The 22,325-nt window shown below is 41.7% G+C and overlaps 1 protein-coding gene across 2 annotated transcripts in view; it reads left to right on the top strand.

Moving 5' to 3' along the window:
• soat2 (sterol O-acyltransferase 2) overlaps positions 1 to 21,746 on the top strand; it is a 34,515-nt gene extending 12,769 nt beyond the window's left edge. For both annotated transcript variants that reach the window (XM_039006366.1, XM_039006359.1), the window contains exons 4-15: positions 3,477 to 3,646; positions 4,000 to 4,053; positions 4,736 to 4,843; positions 6,385 to 6,667; positions 9,737 to 9,812; positions 10,706 to 10,941; positions 11,583 to 11,712; positions 15,691 to 15,788; positions 15,947 to 16,045; positions 18,966 to 19,101; positions 19,435 to 19,580; positions 21,261 to 21,746. In XM_039006366.1, the coding sequence (XP_038862294.1) occupies positions 3,477 to 3,646; positions 4,000 to 4,053; positions 4,736 to 4,843; positions 6,385 to 6,667; positions 9,737 to 9,812; positions 10,706 to 10,941; positions 11,583 to 11,712; positions 15,691 to 15,788; positions 15,947 to 16,045; positions 18,966 to 19,101; positions 19,435 to 19,580; positions 21,261 to 21,311 (1,587 nt within the window). In that variant the 3' untranslated portion in view covers positions 21,312 to 21,746. The remainder of the gene's footprint in view (positions 1 to 3,476; positions 3,647 to 3,999; positions 4,054 to 4,735; positions 4,844 to 6,384; positions 6,668 to 9,736; positions 9,813 to 10,705; positions 10,942 to 11,582; positions 11,713 to 15,690; positions 15,789 to 15,946; positions 16,046 to 18,965; positions 19,102 to 19,434; positions 19,581 to 21,260) is intronic.
• Positions 21,747 to 22,325: the final 579 nt, after the last annotated feature.

Here is a 22,325-nt window from a genome sequence, read left to right as displayed (position 1 = left end):
ACCAAAAAAAATGTATTAAAACTTGTTACAAATGATGGAGTCACGCATGATTCACCAAATGATATTTTGAAAGAGGAAGTAAAGTACTTTAAGAATATGTTTTCGTTTCAGGCTCCTCCATCTCCACTAACTGAAACTAATTGTATGGATTTTTTTCCTATTAATAATGTAAAATTAACATCTGTACAGAAAGACTCATGTGAAGGCCAAATTACAGAGGAGGAACTGCTTGATGCAATTGGGGCCTTTAAGGATGGGAGAACTCCAGGGCTGGATGGCATACCAGTGGAAGTATACAAAACTTTTTTTGATATACTCAAAGGACCATTATTAGCTTGTTTTAACCACTCCTATATAAATGGTAGATTATCAGACACGCAACAAGAAGGTCTGATATCGTTATTACTGAAACAGGACCCAAGTGGTATATATAAAGATCCAGTCCAATTAAAAAATTGGAGACCTCTTACACTTCAGTGTTGTGATGCAAAAATCCTAGCAAAATGCTTGGCGCATAGAATAAAAAAAGTTTTGTCAGATATTATTCATCCTAATCAGACAGGTTTTTTACATGGACGATACATTGGAGATAATATAAGGCAAGTACTGGAAACAATAGAACACTATGAAATATCGGGGACACCAGGTCTGGTTTTCATAGCTGATTTTGAAAAGGCTTTTGATAAAGTACGACTGGAGTTTATATATAAATGCCTAAAATATTTCAATTTTGGGGAATCTCTTATAAAATGGGTTAAAATTATGTATAGTAACCCTAGGTGTAAAATAGTAAATAATGGCTACATCTCAGAAAGTTTTAAACTATCTAGAGGAGTAAAACAAGGTTGTCCACTATCGGCATATCTATTTATTATTGCCATCGAAATGTTAGCTGTTAAAATTAGATCAAACATTAATATTAATGGATTAGAAATCCGTGGCTTAAAAACTAAGGTGTCATTGTACGCTGATGATTCATGTTTTCTTTTAAAACCACAACTAGAGTCTCTCCACGGCCTCATAGAGGATCTAGATACCTTTGCTATCCTCTCTGGATTAAAACCAAATTATGATAAATGTACCATATTACGTATTGGATCACTAAAAAATACACATTTTATATTGCCATGTAGTTTACCAATTAAATGGTCTGACGGAGATGTGGACATACTCGGTATAAAAATCCCAAAAGAAAGAAATGATCTCACTCCAATAAATTTTTATAGAAAGTTAGCAAAAATAGATAAGATCTTGCTACCATGGAAAGGAAAATACTTGTCTATTTGTGGAAAAATCACCCTGATTAACTCTTTAGTCATATCACAGTTTACCTATTTGCTTATGGTTTTGCCTACACCTAGTGACCTGCTTTTTAAATTATATGAACAAAAAATATTCCATTTTATTTGGAACGGCAAGCCAGATAAAATTAAAAGGGCCTATTTATATAACGAATATGAATTCGGAGGGCAGAAATTATTAAATATTAAAGCATTAGACCTCTCACTAAAGGCATCAGTCATACAAAAGTTATACTTAAATCCAAACTGGTTCTCTAGTAAATTGGTACGAATGTCTCATCCTATGTTCAAGAAGGGCCTTTTTCCCTTTATTCAGATTACACCTGCTCACTTTCGGTTGTTTGAAAAGGAAATAATCTCCAAAATATCCTTATTTTTTAAACAAGCCTTAGAAAGTTGGTTGCAATTTCAGTTTAATCCACCTGAAAGGACGGAACAAATAGTACAACAAATATTGTGGTTAAATTCAAATATAGTAATTGATAAAAAAACTGTATTTATCGAAGAAATGTTTAAAAAAGGTATAATTTTTGTGAATGATATCATAAATAGGACTGGTGGAGTTATGTCACACATGCAGCTAACACAGACATATGGAAATGTCTGCTCTACCCAAAATTACAACCAATTAATTGCAGCATTACCACAAAAATGGAAGAGGCAAGTAGAAGGGGAAAAAAGTAAGGAACTTGTATGTCGGCCCTGTATTAAAGAACATAAATGGTTAAAGAAAAGTGTGATAAATAAAAACATATACCAATTTCATTTAAGGACCAAAAAACTGACAGCTGTGCCATATAAATTGCAAAATAGTTGGGAAGAGATTTTCGATGTACCCATTCCATGGCACATGGTTTATGAATTGATACGCAAAACAACGCAGGATTCAAAACTTCGAATTTTTCAATTTAAATTACTGTACAAAATTCTTGCAACTAATAGAATGTTATATATATGGGGTATACAATCTTCCCAGCTCTGCAGATTCTGTTGTGAGGAGGCAGAGTCATTAGATCATTTATTTTGGTATTGTCCATATGTAGCTCGTTTTTGGTCACAGGTCCAGGAATGGCTGAAGAATTGCAACATTTGCCTAGAACTAACGCTACAGATAGCAATACTGGGGGATTTGAAAAGCCATAGTCAATCAATCAATAATATAATAATTATTTTAGCAAAAATGTTTATTTTTAATTTACAATCTGTAGAAGCTATGAGAATAGGAAGGTTCAAATCTTTTGTGAAGCATCACAGCACAGTTGAAAAATATATGGCAAATAAAAATCCGAAATGGATGATGTTGGAAGATAGATGGGAAGGGTTGAGTGGAACTGAAGGGTGGGACTAATAACAAGATAAACAATGTAGGGCATACGGGATCTGTGAAATGTGTATAGGTGCGGAGCTTTTGTGAAATAGCACAGTTACAAGTGGAAATAAAATTGGATGGACAACAGAAATAGAGGAAGGACTAAGAACAAACAAGAGAGAACTATTATAAAGTAGTCTGTGTCTGTAAAATAGGTATAAGATGTATAAATTGAAGGTAAAAGCAGAAGTGTTTATTAGTTTACTCCAATTGGGGGAGCGGTGGTAGGGTTGCGGGGAATAATAATAAAGGTATATTCTTTAAAAAAGTATGTATGTCTATATAGGTATGTGTATGTATATATGTATGCATGCGTGTATGGATATATATATTTACCCAAAAAAATATGGGGGATTGGAAATGATGCAGACAATTACATTGGAAGCAACATTCTTTCCGCAATATTAAGCTGATCCACCCCAAAGAAAAAATAAAATAAAATAAAATAAAAAATAAAAATAAATAAATAAATAAAAAACAGTGGGTTAACTGTCTTGTTCAGGGGCAGAATGACAGATTTTTTACCTTGTCAGCTCGGGGATTTGAACTTGCAACCTTTCGGTTACTAGTCCAACGCTCTAACCACTAGGCGACCCTACCACCCCTGTCTCTATTGTACCTAGATGCCACTTATCAAGCAAAGTAAAGTACTCTGTCTATATGTGCCAACCTATCATACTATGCTCTGTGTGTGTGTGTGTGTGTGTGTGTGTGTGTGTGTGTGTGTGTGTGTGTGTGTGTGTGTGTGTGTGTGGGTGTGGGTGTGTGTGGGTGTGTGTGGGTGTGTGTGTGTGTGTCCTGTGCAGCGAATTAAGAGTAAGGTGCTGGACCAGATTCAGGGGCAACTTAGTGACCTGCTAGACAAGGCCCTGACTGAATCTGTCCAGACATTCACACAGAACGGGAACCATGGCAACAACTACGTCACCAGGGACGGGACAGTCACCACCACTAACAACAACGACCACTCACACAGGTTAGGACAGCTCTGATAATGCTGCACTATACTGTAATGTACTATACTACTGTACTGTACTGTACTACACTGTACTATTCTATTCTACACTACACTGTACTCTACTGTACTCTACTGTACTGTACTCTACTGTACTACACTGGACTGTGCTGTACTATACTGTACTGTACTATAATGTACTATGCCATACTGTATGGATGACAACACACAGTTTAGGATCTGTGTGTGAGGTAGAGCCCAGTTTCTCCTGGTCAACTCCCTGCTATGTCCATGAAGGTACCTGTAGATGTTTGTATGAAAGTGACTAGCTGTTGATCTTCTCATGTTGATTTCAACTTCTTTATTCATTTCAGAACCCACACGGAAAAGGATGGAAAAGTATTTATGGACAGACGCTCCATCCTAGAGTTAGTTCATTATATTTATTTAAACAGACGCTCCATTCTAGAGTTAGTTGATTTTATTTATTTAAACAGGCACAGGACACTAGACAAGAACATAATGTTTTGTACACATTCCACTAGTGAGGATGTTCTGTCCACATGACACAATATTGTGCTATCATGCAACACCATTGTATCAATCAATTGTGTCGTATGGACAGTACATCCTGTCTACTGGACAAAACATTAATTTCATGTCTAGTGTCCTGTGTTTGTTTTGTTTGAGCTGTTTGAGATGAATCCCGTCAGAATAATGTAATACTGGATATGATAGTTAGATGAATCCCGTCAGAATAATGTAATACTGGATATGATAGTTAGATGAATCCCGTCAGAATAATGTAATACTGGATATGATAGTTAGATGAATCCCGTCAGAATAATGTAATACTGGATATGATAGTTAGATGAATCCCGTCAGAATAATGTAATACTGGATATGATAGTTAGATGAATCCCGTCAGAATAATGTAATACTGGATATGATAGTTAGATGAATCCCGTCAGAATAATATAATACTGTATATGATAGTTAGATGGATCCTGTGTGTGTTCCTCCACAGTGATCTGTTTGAGATGAATCCCGTCAGAATAATATAATACTGTATATGATAGTTAGATGAATCCTGTGTGTGTTCCTCCACAGTGATCTGTTTGAGATCAACCACATTCGGACCATCTACCACATGTTCATCTCAGTGCTCTTCCTCTTCATCATCAGCACACTGGCTGTGGACTACATCGACCAGGGCAGGTGTGTGTGTGTGTGTGGGTGCGTGCGTGCGTGCGTACGAAAATGACGTCACGCTGCTTGCTTAGCGAGCTGCGCTTTCTCCGGATTCGGCTCACACCGAGGCTCAAACACAGGACCGCTGCCTTGCTAGCGCACGCTGCCTTGCTAGCACACGCTACCTCGCTAGCACACGTGACCGCCCTCCCGAAGCGTCTTACCAGTCGCGTCACGCAAAAACCTAGCTATTCGTTGACGCAATCGGGGACACATCAGGCTAAGGAGTAAATTTCACATATCAAATCAAATCTAACTTTATTTGTCACATGCGCCAAATACAACAGGTGTAGATCTTACTGTGAAGTGCATACTTACAAGCCCTTTAACGAACAATGCAGTTCAAGAAAGAGTTAAGAAAAGATTTACCAAAGGAACTAAAGTCAAAAATAATAAAAAGTAACACAATAAAATAACATTAACGAGGTTATATACAGGGGGTACCGGTACCGAGTCAATGTGCGGGGGTACAGGTTAGTCGAGGTAGTTTGTACATGTAGGTAAAGGGATTATGCATAGATAATAAACAGAGTAGCAGCTGTGTAAAAACAAATGGGTGGAGGGGGGGGGTCATTGTGGCTAGGAGTCTTTGACAATTTTTTGGGCTTTCCTCTGACACGCCTAGTATATAGGTCCTGGATGGCAGGAAGCTTGGCCCCAGTGATGTATTGGGCCATACGCACTACCCTCTGTAGCACCTTATGGTCAGATGCCGAGTAGTTGCCATACCAGGCGGTGATGCAACCAGTCAGGATGCTGTTGATGGTGCAGCTGTAGAACTTTTTGAGGATCTGGGGACCCATACCAAATCTTTTCAGTCTCCTGAGGGGGAAAGGTGTTGGCGTGCCCTCTTCACGACTGTCTTGGTGAGTTTGGACCATGACAGTTCGTTGGTGATGTGGACACCAACGAACTTGAAACACACACGTTTAGTGTTACTTTTCAAGAATGGTAAAGGCGTCCGCATACACAGGTTGGGTTTGCTCCTAGCAGAACCCGTTTAGGTCGAAGCGACCGTCTGTGATCACATACTCCCTAAAGACCTTCGCTTGAAACACAGCAATATTACTGTTGTTTGTCCCTCTTGAGCCACTGTAGCAACATCATAGCCAGAAACACTTCCTCAAAATAGTCTGAATTAATCTAAGATAAATCAAGGAATCTGTCAATAGTTGTTTACGTTTTTCACCGAGGAGGTCTTAATCTGGCAATTTTACATCTAACTAAGATGTTTGGTGTAGTATATCTCAAGTTTTAAAAAATGCATAAAAAACTTAGCATCTCTTGTGGAATGACAACAAACACTTCATGTTCCCACTCCTACTGGGAGTAGTACTGTTGACCAATCACAGACAAAGATTTAGACTGGGAAGCATACGATAAGCTTCAGACTTTACTAAGGTTTTTGAAGCATCTATTGTATTACATTTCAATATATTCTATTCAATTATATTTTGAAGAATCTATTCTATTATGTTTCAATATATTCTATTCAATTGTATCCCCAGACTGGTGCTGGAGTTTGACCTGTTGTCCTATGCCTTTGGGAAACTACATATAGTAGCTTTGGCCTGGCTGTTGATGTTCAGCTACACGTTGGCCGTGCCCTACTATGCCCTGGCTCTCTGGGGTACTCTCTACCATCGCAGCCCGGTACAGGGGGTACTGTCGGTGGGCGCTGGGCTGGTGCTCTCCGTCTTGCAGGCCGTTGTACTGGGGATTCTCCCTGTATACGTGGTGTTTCACTACCAGCTGCCTCCAGCCTCACGATTCATCATCATATTGGAACAGGTATGGATAACATTGTATAGTAAAGTCAACACCATGACACTATGACATTTGGAATTACTAGAAGAGGTATGGATGGATGTGTGTACCTACAGTGGAGTGGTGGAGATCTGTCTGGTAGTGGTGTGTGGTGGAGATCTGTCTGGTAGTGGTGTGTAGTGGAGATCTGTCTGGTAGTGGTGTGTGGTGGAGATCTGTCTGATAGTGGTGTGTGGTGGGGATCTGTCTGGTAGTGGTGTGTGGTGGAGATCTGTCTGATAGTGGTGTGTGGTGGGGATCTGTCTGGTAGTGGTGTGTGGTGGAGATCTGTCTGATAGTGGTGTGTGGTGGAGATCTGTCTGATAGTGGTGTGTGGTGGAGATCTGTCTGGTAGTGGTGTGTGGTGGAGATCTGTCTGGTAGTGTGGTGGAGATCTGTCTGGTAGGGGTGTGTAGTGGGGATCTGTCTGGTAGTGGTGTGTGGTGGAGATCTGTCTGATAGTGGTGTGTGGTGGAGATCTGTCTGGTAGTGGTGTGTGGTGGAGATCTGTCTGGTAGTGGTGTGTGGTGGAGATCTGTCTGGTAGTGGTGTGTGGTGGAGATCTGTCTGGTAGTGGTGTGGAGATCTGTCTGGTAGTGGTGTGGAGATCTGTCTGGTAGTGGTGTGGAGATCTGTCTGGTAGTGGTGTGGAGATCTGTCTGGTAGTGGTGTGGAGATCTGTCTGGTAGTGGTGTGGAGATCTGTCTGGTAGTGGTGTGGAGATCTGTCTGGTAGTGGTGTGGAGATCTGTCTAGTAGTGGTGTGGAGATCTGTCTGGTAGTGGTGTGGAGATCTGTCTGGTAGTGGTGTGGAGATCTGTCTGGTAGTGGTGTGGAGATCTGTCTGGTAGTGGTGTGGAGATCTGTCTGGTAGTGGTGTGGAGATCTGTCTGGTAGTGGTGTGGAGATCTGTCTGGTAGTGGTGTGTGGTGGAGATTTGTCTGGTAGTGTGGTGGAGATTTGTCTGGTAGTGGTGTGTGGTGGAGATCTGTCTGGTAGTGGTGTGTGGTGGAGATCTGTCTGATAGTGGTGTGGTGGAGATCTGTCTGATAGTGGTGTGGTGGAGATCTGTCTGGTAGTGGTGTGTGGTGGAGATCTGTCTGGTAGTGTGGTGGAGATCTGTCTGATAGTGGTGTGGTGGAGATTTGTCTGGTAGTGGTGTGGTGGAGATCTGTCTGGTAGTGGTGTGTAGTGGGGATCTGTCTGGTAGTGGTGTGGAGATCTGTCTGGTAGTGGTGTGTGGTGGAGATCTGTCTGGTAGTGGTGTGGGGATCTGTCTGGTAGTGGTGTGTGGTGGAGATCTGTCTGATAGTGGTGTGGTGGAGATCTGTCTGATAGTGGTGTGTGGTGGAGATCTGTCTGATAGTGGTGTGGTGGAGATCTGTCTGATAGTGGTGTGGTGGAGATCTGTCTGGTAGTGGTGTGTGGTGGAGATCTGTCTGGTAGTGTGGTGGAGATCTGTCTGATAGTGGTGTGGTGGAGATTTGTCTGGTAGTGGTGTGGTGGAGATCTGTCTGGTAGTGGTGTGTAGTGGGGATCTGTCTGGTAGTGGTGTGGAGATCTGTCTGGTAGTGGTGTGTGGTGGAGATCTGTCTGATAGTGGTGTGTGGTGGGGATCTGTCTGGTAGTGGTGTGTGGTGGAGATCTGTCTGATAGTGGTGTGTGGTGGAGATCTGTCTGATAGTGGTGTGTGGTGGAGATCTGTCTGATAGTGGTGTGTGGTGGAGATCTGTCTGATAGTGGTGTGTGGTGGAGATCTGTCTGATAGTGGTGTGTGGTGGAGATCTGTCTGGTAGTGGTGTGGTGGAGATCTGTCTGGTAGTGTGGTGGAGATCTGTCTGATAGTGGTGTGTGGTGGAGATCTGTCTGGTAGTGGTGTGTGGTGGAGATCTGTCTGGTAGTGGTGTGGTGGAGATCTGTCTGGTAGTGGTGTGTGGTGGAGATCTGTTTGATAGTGGTGTGTGGTGGAGATCTGTCTGGTAGTGGTGTGTGGTGGAGATCTGTCTGGTAGTGGTGTGGGGATCTGTCTGGTAGTGGTGTGGTGGAGATCTGTCTGGTAGTGGTGTGTGGTGGAGATCTGTCTGATAGTGGTGTGTGGTGGAGATCTGTCTGATAGTGGTGTGTGGTGGAGATCTGTTTGATAGTGGTGTGTAGTGGAGATCTGTCTGGTAGTGGTGTGTAGTGGAGATCTGTCTGGTAGTGGTGTGTGGTGGAGATCTGTCTGGTAGTGGTGTGTGGTGGAGATCTGTCTGGTAGTGTGGTGGAGATCTGTCTGGTAGTGGTGTGTGGTGGAGATCTGTCTGATAGTGGTGTGTGGTGGAGATCTGTCTGGTAGTGGTGTGGGGATCTGTCTGGTAGTGGTGTGTGGTGGAGATCTGTCTGGTAGTGGTGTGTTTAGTAATTAAGTAAAGACAGTGATGAATGTAGACACGAGCATCAACAACATCTCATATTATACAAGTTAAAGTAGAGAACTGATCCTGATTGGACACGTCCCATCGCTGCTTGTTGTGACAGTGTTGATATTTATCTGGATTGGACTCATCCCATCTCTGCCCTGCTCCTCTTATCTTCACACTGATATTGTCAATAAAGAAAGGTTGATTTAATAAATCAGCTGGATGACTAGCTTGGTCATTTGTTATCTTTTTAGAATTGGCAGGAGAACATATGAGACTTTGGATGCACTAACCAAACCTGGGTTTAAACACTATTTGAAATCATTTCAAATAATTTTGCTGAACTTGATTGAGATTAGTTGGTGCAAGGGAAACAATAGAATAGTTACAAAAGATCAGCCCTGTCCATCTGGCACTCCAGGCAGGCTAAAGAAAAGGCAAAAAGTATTTGAAAGATTTCAAAAACTATTTGAACCCAGGTCTGGCAATAACTCTCACAAGGACAATTCTATTCCAATCCCTTGATTCATCTAAGGTGTGGATATCAATGTAACAAGTTACAGTCATTCATTGGTCATGATTGATTTGTTTTATTGCCTTAGCTGGCTCCATTTGCCTTGTATAACGTTTACGTGTTGTCTCTCTCCCCTGTTCAGATCCGTTTCCTGATGAAAAGCTACTCTTTCATCCGAGAGAATGTCCCAGTCATCCTAAAACACAAGACAAAGGAAGGTAATGACAAGGATCATGTAATGTAATATAAAATAATGTATGTAATGACACAGAAACTACCCCCCAATGACGATTGCATTTATATTGGAGTCATTCAGTGCATTCAACTGACCATGATGAGTCATAATGTCAATACAGTGTCAAAACCTCAGAACCTTGTCTAGTGTTTATAGAGGTGACATATAGAACCTCAGAACCTTGTCTAAAGTGTTTATAGACGTGACATATAGAACCTCAGAACCTTGTCTAAAGTGTTTATAGAGGTAACATATAGAACCTTGTCTAAAGTGTTTATAGACGTGACATATAGAACCTTGTCTAAAGTGTTTATAGAGGTGACATATAGAACCTCAGAACCTTGTCTAAAGTGTTTATAGAGGTGACATATAGAACATCAGAACCTTGTCTAAAGTGTTTATAGAGGTGACATATAGAACCTCAGAACCTTGTCTAAAGTGTTTATAGAGGTGACATATAGAACATCAGAACCTTGTCTAAAGTGTTTATAGAGGTGACATATAGAACCTTGTCTAAAGTGTTTATAGAGGTGACATATAGAACCTTGTCTAAAGTGTTTATAGAGGTGATATATAGAATCTCAGAACCTTGTCTAAAGTGTTTATAGAGGTGACATATAGAACCTTGTCTAAAGTGTTTATAGAGGTGATATATAGAACCTCAGAACCTTGTCTAAAGTGTTTATAGAGGTGACATATACAGTAGAACCTTAAGGCCAGGATTTTTTCCTGACCATGTGGCCTGACCAAGATAAACTAGGCCCTGTATTGACATGACATCTCTTATATATGACATCACCTCAACAGACAATACTGCCTGACTAATGACATCATTGTGTTTCTCAGGAGAGGGTCCCAGGGGAGAGGGCCCCAGGGGAGAGGGTCCCAGGGGAGAGGGCCCCAGGGGAGAGGGCCCCAGGGGAGAGGGCCCCAGGGGAGAGGGTCCCAGGGGAGAGGGCCCCAGGGGAGAGGGCCCCAGGGGAGAGGGTCCCAGGTTCCCAACGTTCTCGAGCTACCTCTATTTCCTCTTTGCTCCCACCCTCATCTACAGAGAGTCTTACCCCAGAAACCCACACATTAGATGGAACTATGTTGGCGTAACGTTTGCTAAGGTCAGTTATTTTCCTACTTTTAATCTTAATGATAGATTGTCTGTATTGTCTGCTGTAGATATACAGTTCATCTTTTAGTCTATTTTAAAATAATCAGTGAATGTATTCACCCTAATAATAAATAATTGATTTGATTTTATACTGTAAAGTGTTTTTCCAGAGCCCAATTTGCTTTATAAAGTAAGGGAGAGACTACCCTTATTCGCCCTCTGTTGGTAGAGGTGTTGAATGCAGCCTGTGGCTCAGTATTGTTCCAGTAGCAGGTCATTGACATACCAGTATAGTTCAAGTCTCCAAGCTATACTATAATTTAACTGTTATCTTTAATCTTATCAATATGTACAGTATGTTATTGAAGAATACATTTAGATTTGACCTTCAACCTCTAACCTAACAAACTAGAACTTTTGTCAGTAAGCCTTCTGTCTAGTGCATTCTGGGTCCTACCCCCTGATAAGTTCACATTGGATAAGGTCAAAGATCATTTTGTGTAGTATATTTTGCTTTTATAATTCTGAACTCTGGACAGATTCCTCTGCCATGGGAACTGGCAAGACCGCACAAACAGATCTGGTACCAGGCTTGCCATGGGTGACTTTTCCATTTATCCTCCACCTGTTTCCTTCCTGTCCTTCACTCAGATTCTGGGCTGTCTTTTCTATGGTTACTTTATCCTGGTGAGACTGTGCATCCCTGTCTTCATGAATGACAGCAACACGCCTTTCAGCACCAGAACACTGGTCCTGGCCTTGTTCCATGCTACACTTCCAGGTAATTCGTCAGTCAAATATAAATATATATATATAAAGCCACGTCAGTAGAAGAATGTAGCCTGTATTCTAATTGGGAGTGGTGAATTTTTATGATTTTTAAAAAACCTTTATTTAACTAGGCAAGTCAGTTAAAAACAAATTCTTATTTACAATGACGGCCTACCCCGGCCAAACCCCGGACGACGCTCGGCCAGTTGTGCGCCTCCCTATGGGACTCCCAATCACAGCCGGGTGTGATACAGCCTGGATTCAAACCACGTTGTCTGTAGTGACGCCTCAAGCACTGAGATGCAGTGCCTTAGACCGCTGAGCCACTCGGGAGCGCCAGAGTGAACTTTAACCTTTATTTAAGGAGGAAAGACCTTTGACCTTATCCAATGTGAACTTATCAGGGGGTAGGACCCAGAATGCACTAGACAGAGGGCTTACTGACAAAGTTCTAGTTTGTTAGGTTAGAGGTTGAAGGTCAAATCTAAATGTATTTGTCACATGCTTCGTGAACAACAGGTCTAGACTAACAGTGAAATATGTACGGGCCCTTACCAACAATGGAGAGAGAAAGAAAACAGAGAAATAATAAATAATTAAACACTTAATAATAAAGTGATAATAAATACGCAATGTGTAACTATAACTTGGCTATATACACGGGGTACCAGTACTGAGTTGTTGTGTAGGTGTACGAGGTAATTGAGGTAGATATTTACATATAACTAAGAAAAAGTGACAAATAATAAACAGTAGCAGCAGCGTATGTGATGAGTCCAAAAAATTTGTGGAAAATGGGTCAATGCAGATAGTTAAATAGTTAACCGAATAGTTACCCGGACGAACTATTTAGCGGCCTTATGGCTTCAGGGTAGGTGTTGTTCAGGGTCCTGTTGGTTCCAGATTGGTGCATTGGTACCACTTGCCGTGCGGTAGCAGAGAGAACAGTCTATGACTTGGGTGGCTGGAGTCTTTGACACCTTTTAGGGCCTCCCTCTGACACCGCCTGGTATAGAGGTTCTGGGTGGCAGGGAGCTCGGCCCCAGTGATGGGGCCGTTCGCACCACCCTCTGTAGTGCCTTGCGGTTGGAGGCCGAGCAGTTGTCATACCAGGCGGTGATGCAACCAGTCAAGATTCTCTCGATGGTGCAACTGCAGAACTTTTTGAGGATCTGAGGTCCCATGGCCAAATCTTTTCAGCCTTCTGAGGGGGAAGAGGCGTTATCGTGCCCTCTTCACGACTGGTTTGGTGTGTGTGGGCCATAATTGATCCTTAGTGATGTGGACACAGAGGAACTTTAATTTCTCGACCCGCTCCACTACAGCCCCGTTGATGTGAATTGGGGCGTGCTCGGCCCTCCGTTTCCTAGTAGTCCATGATCAGCTCATTTGTCTTTCTGACGTTGAGGGAGAGGTTGTTTTCCTGGCACCACACTGCCAGGTCACCGTTCTCCTCCCTATAGGCTGTCTCATCGTCGTTGGTGATCAGACCTACCACCGTCATGTCGTTGGCAAACTTAATGGTGGCAATGGAGTCGTGCTGTCCACACAGTCGTGGGTGAACAGGGAGTACAGGAGGGGACCAAGCACACACCCCTGAGGGGCCCCCGTGTTGAGGGTGAGCAAGGCGGATGTTCTGTTGCCTACCCTCACCACCTGGGAGAGGCCCATCAGGAAGTCCAGGATCCAGTCGCAGAGGGAAGTGTTCAGTCCCAGGGTCCTTAGCGTAGTGATGAGCTTGGAGGGCACTATGGTGTTGAATGATGAGCTGTAGTTAATGAATAGCATTCTCACGTAGGTGTTCCTCTTCTACAGCTGGGAAGTGTGTGGAGTGCAATAGAGATTGAGTCACTTGTGGATCTGTTGGGGCGGAATGTGAATTGGAGTGGGTCCAGGGTGTTTGGGATGATGGTGTTGATGTGAGCCAACACCAGCCTTTCAATGTTTTTCATGGCTACAGATGTGAGTGCTATGGGGCGATAGTCATTTAGACAGGCTACTTTGGCGTTCTTGGGCACCCGGACTTCTTGGGCACCCTGGAACGCCACTTCTGTCTTGAGAGCGTCGCTGTTACTTCCGATTTAATTTTTTTGCTTGTAAGCAGGAATCAGGAGGTTAGAGGTACAAGGCACTGCATCTCAGTGCTAGAGGCGTCACTACAGACCCTGGTTCAATTCCAGGCTGTATCACAACCGACTGTGATTGGGAGTCCCATAGGGAAGCGCATAATTGGCCCAGTGTCGTTCGGGTTAGGGTTTGGCCGGGGTAGGCCGTCATTGTAAATAAGAATTTGTTCTTAACTGACTTGCCTAGTTAAATAAAGGTCAAATAAAATTAAAATAAAAGATTTGCCAAATTAAGAGCGAGGGAGAGCTTTCTATGCGTTTCTGTGTGTGGAGTAAAGCTGATCTAGTTTTTTCGCCTCTAGTTGCACAGTTGATATGCTGGTAGAAATGAGGTAAAAGGGATTTTGATCTAGTTTTTTCGCCTCTAGTTGCACAGTTGATATGCTGGTAGAAATGAGGTAAAAGGGATTTTGATCTAGTTTTTTCGCCTCTAGTTGCACAGTTGATATGCTGGTAGAAATGAGGTAAAAGGGATTTTGATCTAGTTTTTTCGCCTCTAGTTGCACAGTTGATATGCTGGTAGAAATGAGGTAAAAGGGATTTTGATCTAGTTTTTTCGCCTCTAGTTGCACAGTTGATATGCTGGTAGAAATGAGGTAAAAGGGATTTTGATCTAGTTTTTTCACCTCTAGTTGCACAGTTGATATGCTGGTAGAAATGAGGTAAAAGGGATTTTGATCTAGTTTTTTCGCCTCTAGTTGCACAGTTGATATGCTGGTAGAAATGAGGTAAAAGGGATTTTGATCTAGTTTTTTCGCCTCTAGTTGCACAGTTGATATGCTGGTAGAAATGAGGTTAAAGGGATTTTGATCTAGTTTTTTCGCCTCTAGTTGCACAGTTGATATGCTGGTAGAAATGAGGTAAAAGGGATTTTGATCTAGTTTTTTCGCCTCTAGTTGCACAGTTGATATGCTGGTAGAAATGAGGTAAAAGGGATTTTGATCTAGTTTTTTCACCTCTAGTTGCACAGTTGATATGCTGGTAGAAATGAGGTAAAAGGGATTTTGATCTAGTTTTTTCGCCTCTAGTTGCACAGTTGATATGCTGGTAGAAATGAGGTAAAAGGGATTTTGATCTAGTTTTTTCGCCTCTAGTTGCAGTTGATATGCTGGTAGAAATGAGGTTAAAGGGATTTTGATCTAGTTTTTTCGCCTCTAGTTGCACAGTTGATATGCTGGTAGAAATGAGGTAAAAGGGATTTTGATCTAGTTTTTTCGCCTCTAGTTGCACAGTTGATATGCTGGTAGAAATGAGGTAAAAGGGATTTTGATCTAGTTTTTTCGCCTCTAGTTGCACAGTTGATATGCTGGTAGAAATGAGGTAAAAGGGATTTTGATCTAGTTTTTTCGCCTCTAGTTGCACAGTTGATATGCTGGTAGAAATGAGTTAAAAGGGATTTTGGTCCGGGGCGAGCAGTACGTCCGCTGTTCTAATGTTCAGAAAAAAAACACAAAATAGCCAGTAAAAGCAGCTGCTCTACATTGCGGCGCGATTCTATAGATATACAGGTGATCTATTTACTATGAACCACAGGGAGGTTTGTCTCCCAGAGAGATAACACACTGCTTCTTTATCTATGGTGTCTCCAGTCTATTCCCTAGGCTGTGATAGGAACTAGCATTACAATGAGATAATAATACCAATACAACCTCTGAGTTTATGGTTGTGACCCGATGTGTCAGTAGGTTGTTGAGTTCCTTACTGTGAGGTAATTGGACAAGTCAGATAAGTTGAGTTACTTGAGTACGTTCTGACAGTGGGGTGGTAAATCTCTCTCTCTCTCCCCCATCCTCCCTCTCCACCTTCTCCTCTCTCCTCCTCCCCCTCTCTCCCACCCCCTCTTCTCCCTGCCCTCCTCCCAGGTATGTTATTGCTACTGCTGGCGTTCTTTGCCTTCCTCCACTGCTGGCTAAACGCCTTCGCTGAGATGCTATGCTTTGCAGACAGGATGTTCTATAAGGTATAACTTCCACACACACACACACACACAAATAGTCTACACGTAATACCTCTGAAACACACTGTCTATTTGTTATAATCAGACCAGGAAAAATTCCCGGCACTATTTAAAATGCCGTAGAACCAAATTCAATAATTTTCATCCTTTTTGTTCTGCAGGACTGGTGGAACTCGACATCGTTTGCCAATTACTACAGGACCTGGAACGTGGTGGTTCATGACTGGCTTTACTACTATGGATACAGAGATTTTCTCTGGGTAACTATCTCCGCTAAATCTCACCGTAAATATAGCCCCAAATCTCATACAGACCCACTACTGGGAGCCACAGTGTTCGCATTCGAAAACAGAATATTCAAGAGATTTTTTTTAAATCTAAGAGATGAAATGGGATTGACCGTCCACAACCCTGTTAAACCTTCTAAACCTTCTGCTTGTAAAAAAGAGCTGACCTACTCTAACACCTAAAAAGGCTTAAAAACGAGAAATTAGGTAAAAAGGTTAAAAATGACTTCAACTATTTTAAAACTGCAGAGTAAGTAAAGCCATTGGCAGTAAAAGCTTGGAGGAAATGCAGCTGACACACAGGTTAAAAAGACATGCTCCTTCAATTAGGTAAGAGCATGTGCACCTGTGTCAGAATGAACGACCAATGAGCAATGGGGGAAAAGTATCCAATTGTCATACTTGAGTAAAAGTAAAGGTACCTTAATAGAAAATGACAAAGTGAAAGTCACCCAGTAAAATAGTACCTGAGGAAAAGTCTAAAAGTATTTGGTTTTAAATATACTTAAGTACCAAAAGTAAAAGTAGAAATCATTTCAAATTCCTTATATTGAGTAAACCAGACGGCATAATTTTTTCTTGTTTTTGCTAATTTACGGAGAGCCAGGGGCACACTCCAACCCTCAGACATAATTTACAAACGAAGAATTTGTGTTCAGTGAGTCCGCCAGATCAGAGGCAGTAGGGATGACCTGGGGCCTCATTTATAAAATGGACTTAATTAATATCCATTGTTATCTTAAGTATGACTTATGCAAGAAAACCACGTATAAGTAGTTATTTATAAAACTTTACTGTGATGTGGAAATGATCTTATCTCTACTCAGAGACTTGACACAAGTGATTTTCCTGCTGGTTATGTATGGCTATTCTTTCTTCCTTTGCAGTTTAAGGTCTCGTTTCTTTTTCACATCAGACACAGTTCTGTCCTGCTGCCCCACCTCGTTCACTGCAGAGGCGACACACTCCCAAGATACCTGTTTGTCAACCCACTATTTAGTCCACCGAATAATACGTGTTGCCTGTTTTCAATCTCCACTACCATCGCCGTGATCTCGTCTTCCAGAACGTTTGCGTTTCTCTTTTGGTCCATGGCTATTCCTGACTAAACCCTCATTCGTGCCACCATTCTAGAAGGGGAAATCACTGATTGTAAGGAATGTTTTTGGTGCCATCAATTTTCAGTTAATTTGAGATTTATAGATGACAAGTAAGTTACAAACAGGCTTCTTAGAACCTGCGTAAGCAAGGTTAGCCGTCAGAAATGATCTTACCACTAAGTTCAAGTATAAATCTAATCATTTTTTTTTATAAATGAGGCCACAGGGATTTTCTCTTAATAAGTGAGTGAATTGGACCATTTTCCTGTCCTGTTAAGCATTCAAAATGTAATGAGTACTTTTGGGTGTCGGGGAAAATGTATGAAGTTCAACTTCATTATTATTTTGTTTAGGAATGTAGTGAAGTAAAACTCAGTTGTCAAAAATATAAATGGTAAAGTAATGTACAGATACCCCCCCCAAAAAAACTTAAGTAGTACTTTAAAGTATTTTTACTTAAGTACTTTACAACACTGTCAATGAGAACACAGTAACAATTATAATGACTGCACGGCCAGGCACGACTCCAACACCATCATTACATTTGCCGGTGACACAACAGTGGTAGGCCTGTTCACCGACCACAACGAGACAGCCTATAGGGAGGAGGTCAGAGACCTGGCCGTGTGGTGCCGGGACAACAACCTCTCTCTCAACGTGATCAAGACAAAGGAGATGATTGTGGACTACAGGAAAAAGAGGACCAAGCACGCCCCCATTCTCATCGGCAGGGCTGCAGTGGAGCAGGTTGAGAGCTTCAAGTTCCTTGGTGTCCACATCACCAACAATCAAACATGGTCAAAGCACACCAAGACAGTCGTGAAGAGGGCACGACAAAACCTATTCCCCCTCAGGAGACTGAAAAGATTTGGCATGGCTCCTCAGATCCTCAAAAGCTTCTACAGCTGCACAATCGAGAGCATCCTGACTGGTTGCATCACTGCCTGATATGGCAACTGCTCGGCCTCCGACCGCAAGGCACTACAGAGGGTAGTGCGAACGGCCCAGTACATCACTGGGGCCAAGCTTCCTGCCATCCATCCAGGACCTCTCCAGACTATTTGCAGTGCCCCCCCCCCCCTTTTACACCACTGCTACTCTCTGTTGTCATCTATGCATTGTCACTTTAATAACTCTACCTACATATACATATTACCTCAATTACCTCAACTAACCGGTGCCCCCGCACATTGACTCTGTATTGGCACCCCCCCTGTATATAGTCTCGCTATTGTTATTTTACTGCTGTTCTTTAATTATTTGTTACTTTTATTTCTTATTCTTATCCGTATTTTTTTTTTTAAACTGCATTGTTGGTTAGGGGCTCGTAAGTAAGCATTTCACTGTAAGGACTACACCAGTTGTATTCGGCGCATGTGACTAATAAAATTTAATTTGAAGACAATTAGCATTTTGGTGTGTGCAATTGGAAATTAGTGCAGGCATAGATTCTCCATTATATGTATTAACCGCCTCTTCTTCTCTGGCGCAGGCTTATGGGATGTTTGAATGGAATGGCAAATGACCAGAAATACAAAGACGTTACGTGGACTTGCTTCACGGTTAAAGAAGTTACTTTAAAATGAGTCTCAGTACAAGTGAAGGCTTTTTATATAGAGAGACGAAGTCTCTCAAACGATACCCGATTACCTACGTCAGGTTAAAAGTTGTGCACTATAAAGGGAATAGGGTGTAATTTTGAACACAACTAGTGTCGTGTTCATTGTGTATGTCCACTCGTCTCTGTGACCCTGTCCAACCCCTAACCTTTGACCTGTAACCCCTGACTGTAGCTGTCCAGAAGGAAGTTCCGTACGGCAGCCATGTTGTCAGTGTTCGCCGTGTCGGCCTTGGTCCATGAATATGTCTTCACCCTGGGCTTCGGATTCTTCTACCCAGTGATGTTCTGTCTCTTCGCTTTCTTCGGAGGTGAGACACACACACACACACACACACACACACACACACACACACACACACACACACACACACACACACACACACACACACACACACACACACACACGCACGCACGCAAACACGCACACACACACACACACACACACACACACATGTTCTGCCTCTGCACTGTCATCAGAGATGATCCAGAGCCATAGACTATATTGGCCAGTTTCCCAGACATAGATTAAGTCTAGTCCCTTTAATATGCATTCAAGAATACCTCTGTGATGACACACTGTAACTTGAAATGATTTGTTTTGACAACAGAAAATAGTTTGATGATCTCTCTCTCTCTCTCAGTGGCGTTCAACTTCACTCTGAACGACAAGAGGAAGAGTCCTGTGTGGAACATCATGATGTGGACCTGTCTGTTCATTGGCCAAGGGGTCATGGTGTGTCTGTACTGCCAGGAGTGGTACGCCCAGATACACTGTCCTCGCACTGGGGTAGGTATCACCCACAGACATTATATACCATATGTTTACATATATTACGCTGGGTTACGTATCACAGCCAGATAACTATGAACAATCCAGTACAACGTTATCAGACATTAGCCAACGCTCATAGAAATGCCCATTAATCCACAAAATGATTCACATTTCCTCTTGCTGCAGGATTAGAAAACACTGCAGTACAATGTTATGATAGCACTACAATACTGCAGTACAATGTTATGATAGCACTACAATACTGCAGTACAATGTTATGATAGCACTACAATACTGCAGTACAACGTTATGATAGCACTACAATACTGCAGTACAATGTTATGACAGCACTACAATACTGCAGTACAACGTTATGATAGCACTACAATACTGCAGTACAACGTTTTGATAGCACTACAATACTGCAGTACAATGTTATGATAGCACTACAATACTGCAGTACAATGTTATGATAGCACTACAATACTGCAGTACAACGTTATGATAGCACTACAATACTGCAGTACAACGTTATGATAGCACTACAATACTGCAGTACAACGTTTTGATAGCACTACAATACTGCAGTACAATGTTATGATAGCACTACAATACTGCAGTACAATGTTATGATAGCACTACAATACTGCAGTACAACGTTATGATAGCACTACAATACTGCAGTACAATGTTATGATAGCACTACAATACTGCAGTACAACGTTATGATAGCACTACAATACTGCAGTACAACGTTATGATAGCACTACAATACTGCAGTACAATGTTATGATAGCACTACAATACTGCAGTACAATGTTATGATAGCACTACAATACTGCAGTACAACGTTATGATAGCACTACAATACTGCAGTACAACGTTATGATAGCACTACAATACTGCAGTACAATGTTATGATAGCACTACAATACTGCAGTACAACGTTATGATAGCACTACAATACTGCAGTACAACGTTATGATAGCACTACAATACTGCAGTACAACGTTATGATAGCACTACAATACTGCAGTACAACGTTATGACAGCACTACAATACTGCAGTACAATGTTATGATAGCACTACAATACTGCAGTACAATGTTATGATAGCACTACAATACTGCAGTACAATGTTATGATAGCACTACAATACTGCAGTACAATGTTATGACAGTGTTGTCAGTCCTCGTAAAATACATTTTTCTCTGTCCTCGTCACTTTCCCACTAGTCTCACACGCAAGCAAACACCCACACATCGTCACACACACACACACCAACAGGCCACACGTGTTAGCGTGTGGATATGAATATTTTTTTTATAATTTCAAAATAAATAAACATAACTTTTTTTTAAACAGCAGAAAATCTGATGTTTCTATGTCAAACGGTTTTATTTTATTTCAGTCTTCTGTGATGTATATAAAGTGTAATATTGGGATGCAAACTCAAAATGTAATACATTTCAACTCTATATCTGACATGGTACAGACGTCTTCTTTTTATAAGTGTGTGAGGTGTATACTTGTGTTTCAAAGTAGATTTATTTAAAGACTACCAAGAAACACTCTGTGTAACCTGGATTTAGCCCACTGCAGTAAATTAAACCACAAAAACAGTGGCAATGTTTTCCAAACAAGTGACAATGCTTTTCTAAACGGTGTGTGTGTGTGTGTGATCTCTCTCAACAGGATAGCTTCTGGGAGTTGGTGACACCCCGATCCTGGTCCTGCAGCAACTAGGTCTGAAACTACGTCATTGAGTTGCCTGCTTCATCCAGGGATTGAGACATGGGCTGAGTCTCAATAGTAATCCCAGCTGTTCAACGCTCCACTTTGAACTTGGTGTCAGGGGACAAACCCAGCGTGTAAACCTTGCCTTTGATCCTTGGCTAAAACAGACGCCCTTTGAGAGTGTGATTCATTGATAGAATCCTGTCAGGAAACAAGATCTAAAGGTGGAATATAAACAAGAGGTAGTAGTAGTAGAAAACGTGCTTACTGTTTGGATGGAACATGTACGGATGGATTGTGTATCTATGGATGTGTTTAACTATAGTAGTGGGGACCAAAGGTCCTCACAAGAATAGTAAACAAAAAAACATTTTGATCAACTGGGGATATTTTGTTAGTCCCCACAAGGTCAAATGCTATTTCTAGGGGGTTTAGGGTTAAGGTTAGAATTAGTGTTAGGGTTAGAATTAGGTTAAGTTTAGGGTTAGGAGCTAGGGTTAGGTTTAGGGTTAAGGTTAGGTTTTTGGATTAAGGATAGGGTAAGGGTTAGGGTTAGGGTTAGGGTAAGGGTTAGATAAAGGGTTAGGGTTAGGGTAAGGGTAAGGGTTAGGGTTAAGGTTAGGTTTTTGGATTAAGGATAGGGTAAGGGTTAGGGTTAGGGTAAGGGCTAAGGTTAGGGTTAGGGTAAGGGCTAAGGTTAGGGTAAGGGTTAGGGTAAGGGCTAAGGTTAGGGTAAGGGTAAGGGCTAAGGTTAGGGTAAGGGTTAGGGTTAGGGTAAGGGCAGTGGTGGAAAAGTACCCAATTGTCATATTTCAGTAAAAGTAAAGATACGTTAATAGAAAATGACTAAAAGTATTTTGTTTTAAATATACTTAAGTATTAAAAGTAAAAGTTCCTTATATTAAACTCCTCAAACTCCTTATATTAAGCAAACCAGACAGCACCATTTTCTTGTTTTTAAAATTTACGGATAGCCAGGGGCACACTCCAACACTCAGACTTAATTTACAAACAAAACATTTG

This window comes from Salvelinus namaycush, chromosome 2 (assembly GCF_016432855.1).
Source record: "Salvelinus namaycush isolate Seneca chromosome 2, SaNama_1.0, whole genome shotgun sequence".
Taxonomy (NCBI): domain Eukaryota; kingdom Metazoa; phylum Chordata; class Actinopteri; order Salmoniformes; family Salmonidae; genus Salvelinus; species Salvelinus namaycush.
The sequence above is the reverse complement of the archived record's forward strand: the minus strand, read 5'-3'. Positions and strand labels throughout refer to the sequence as shown.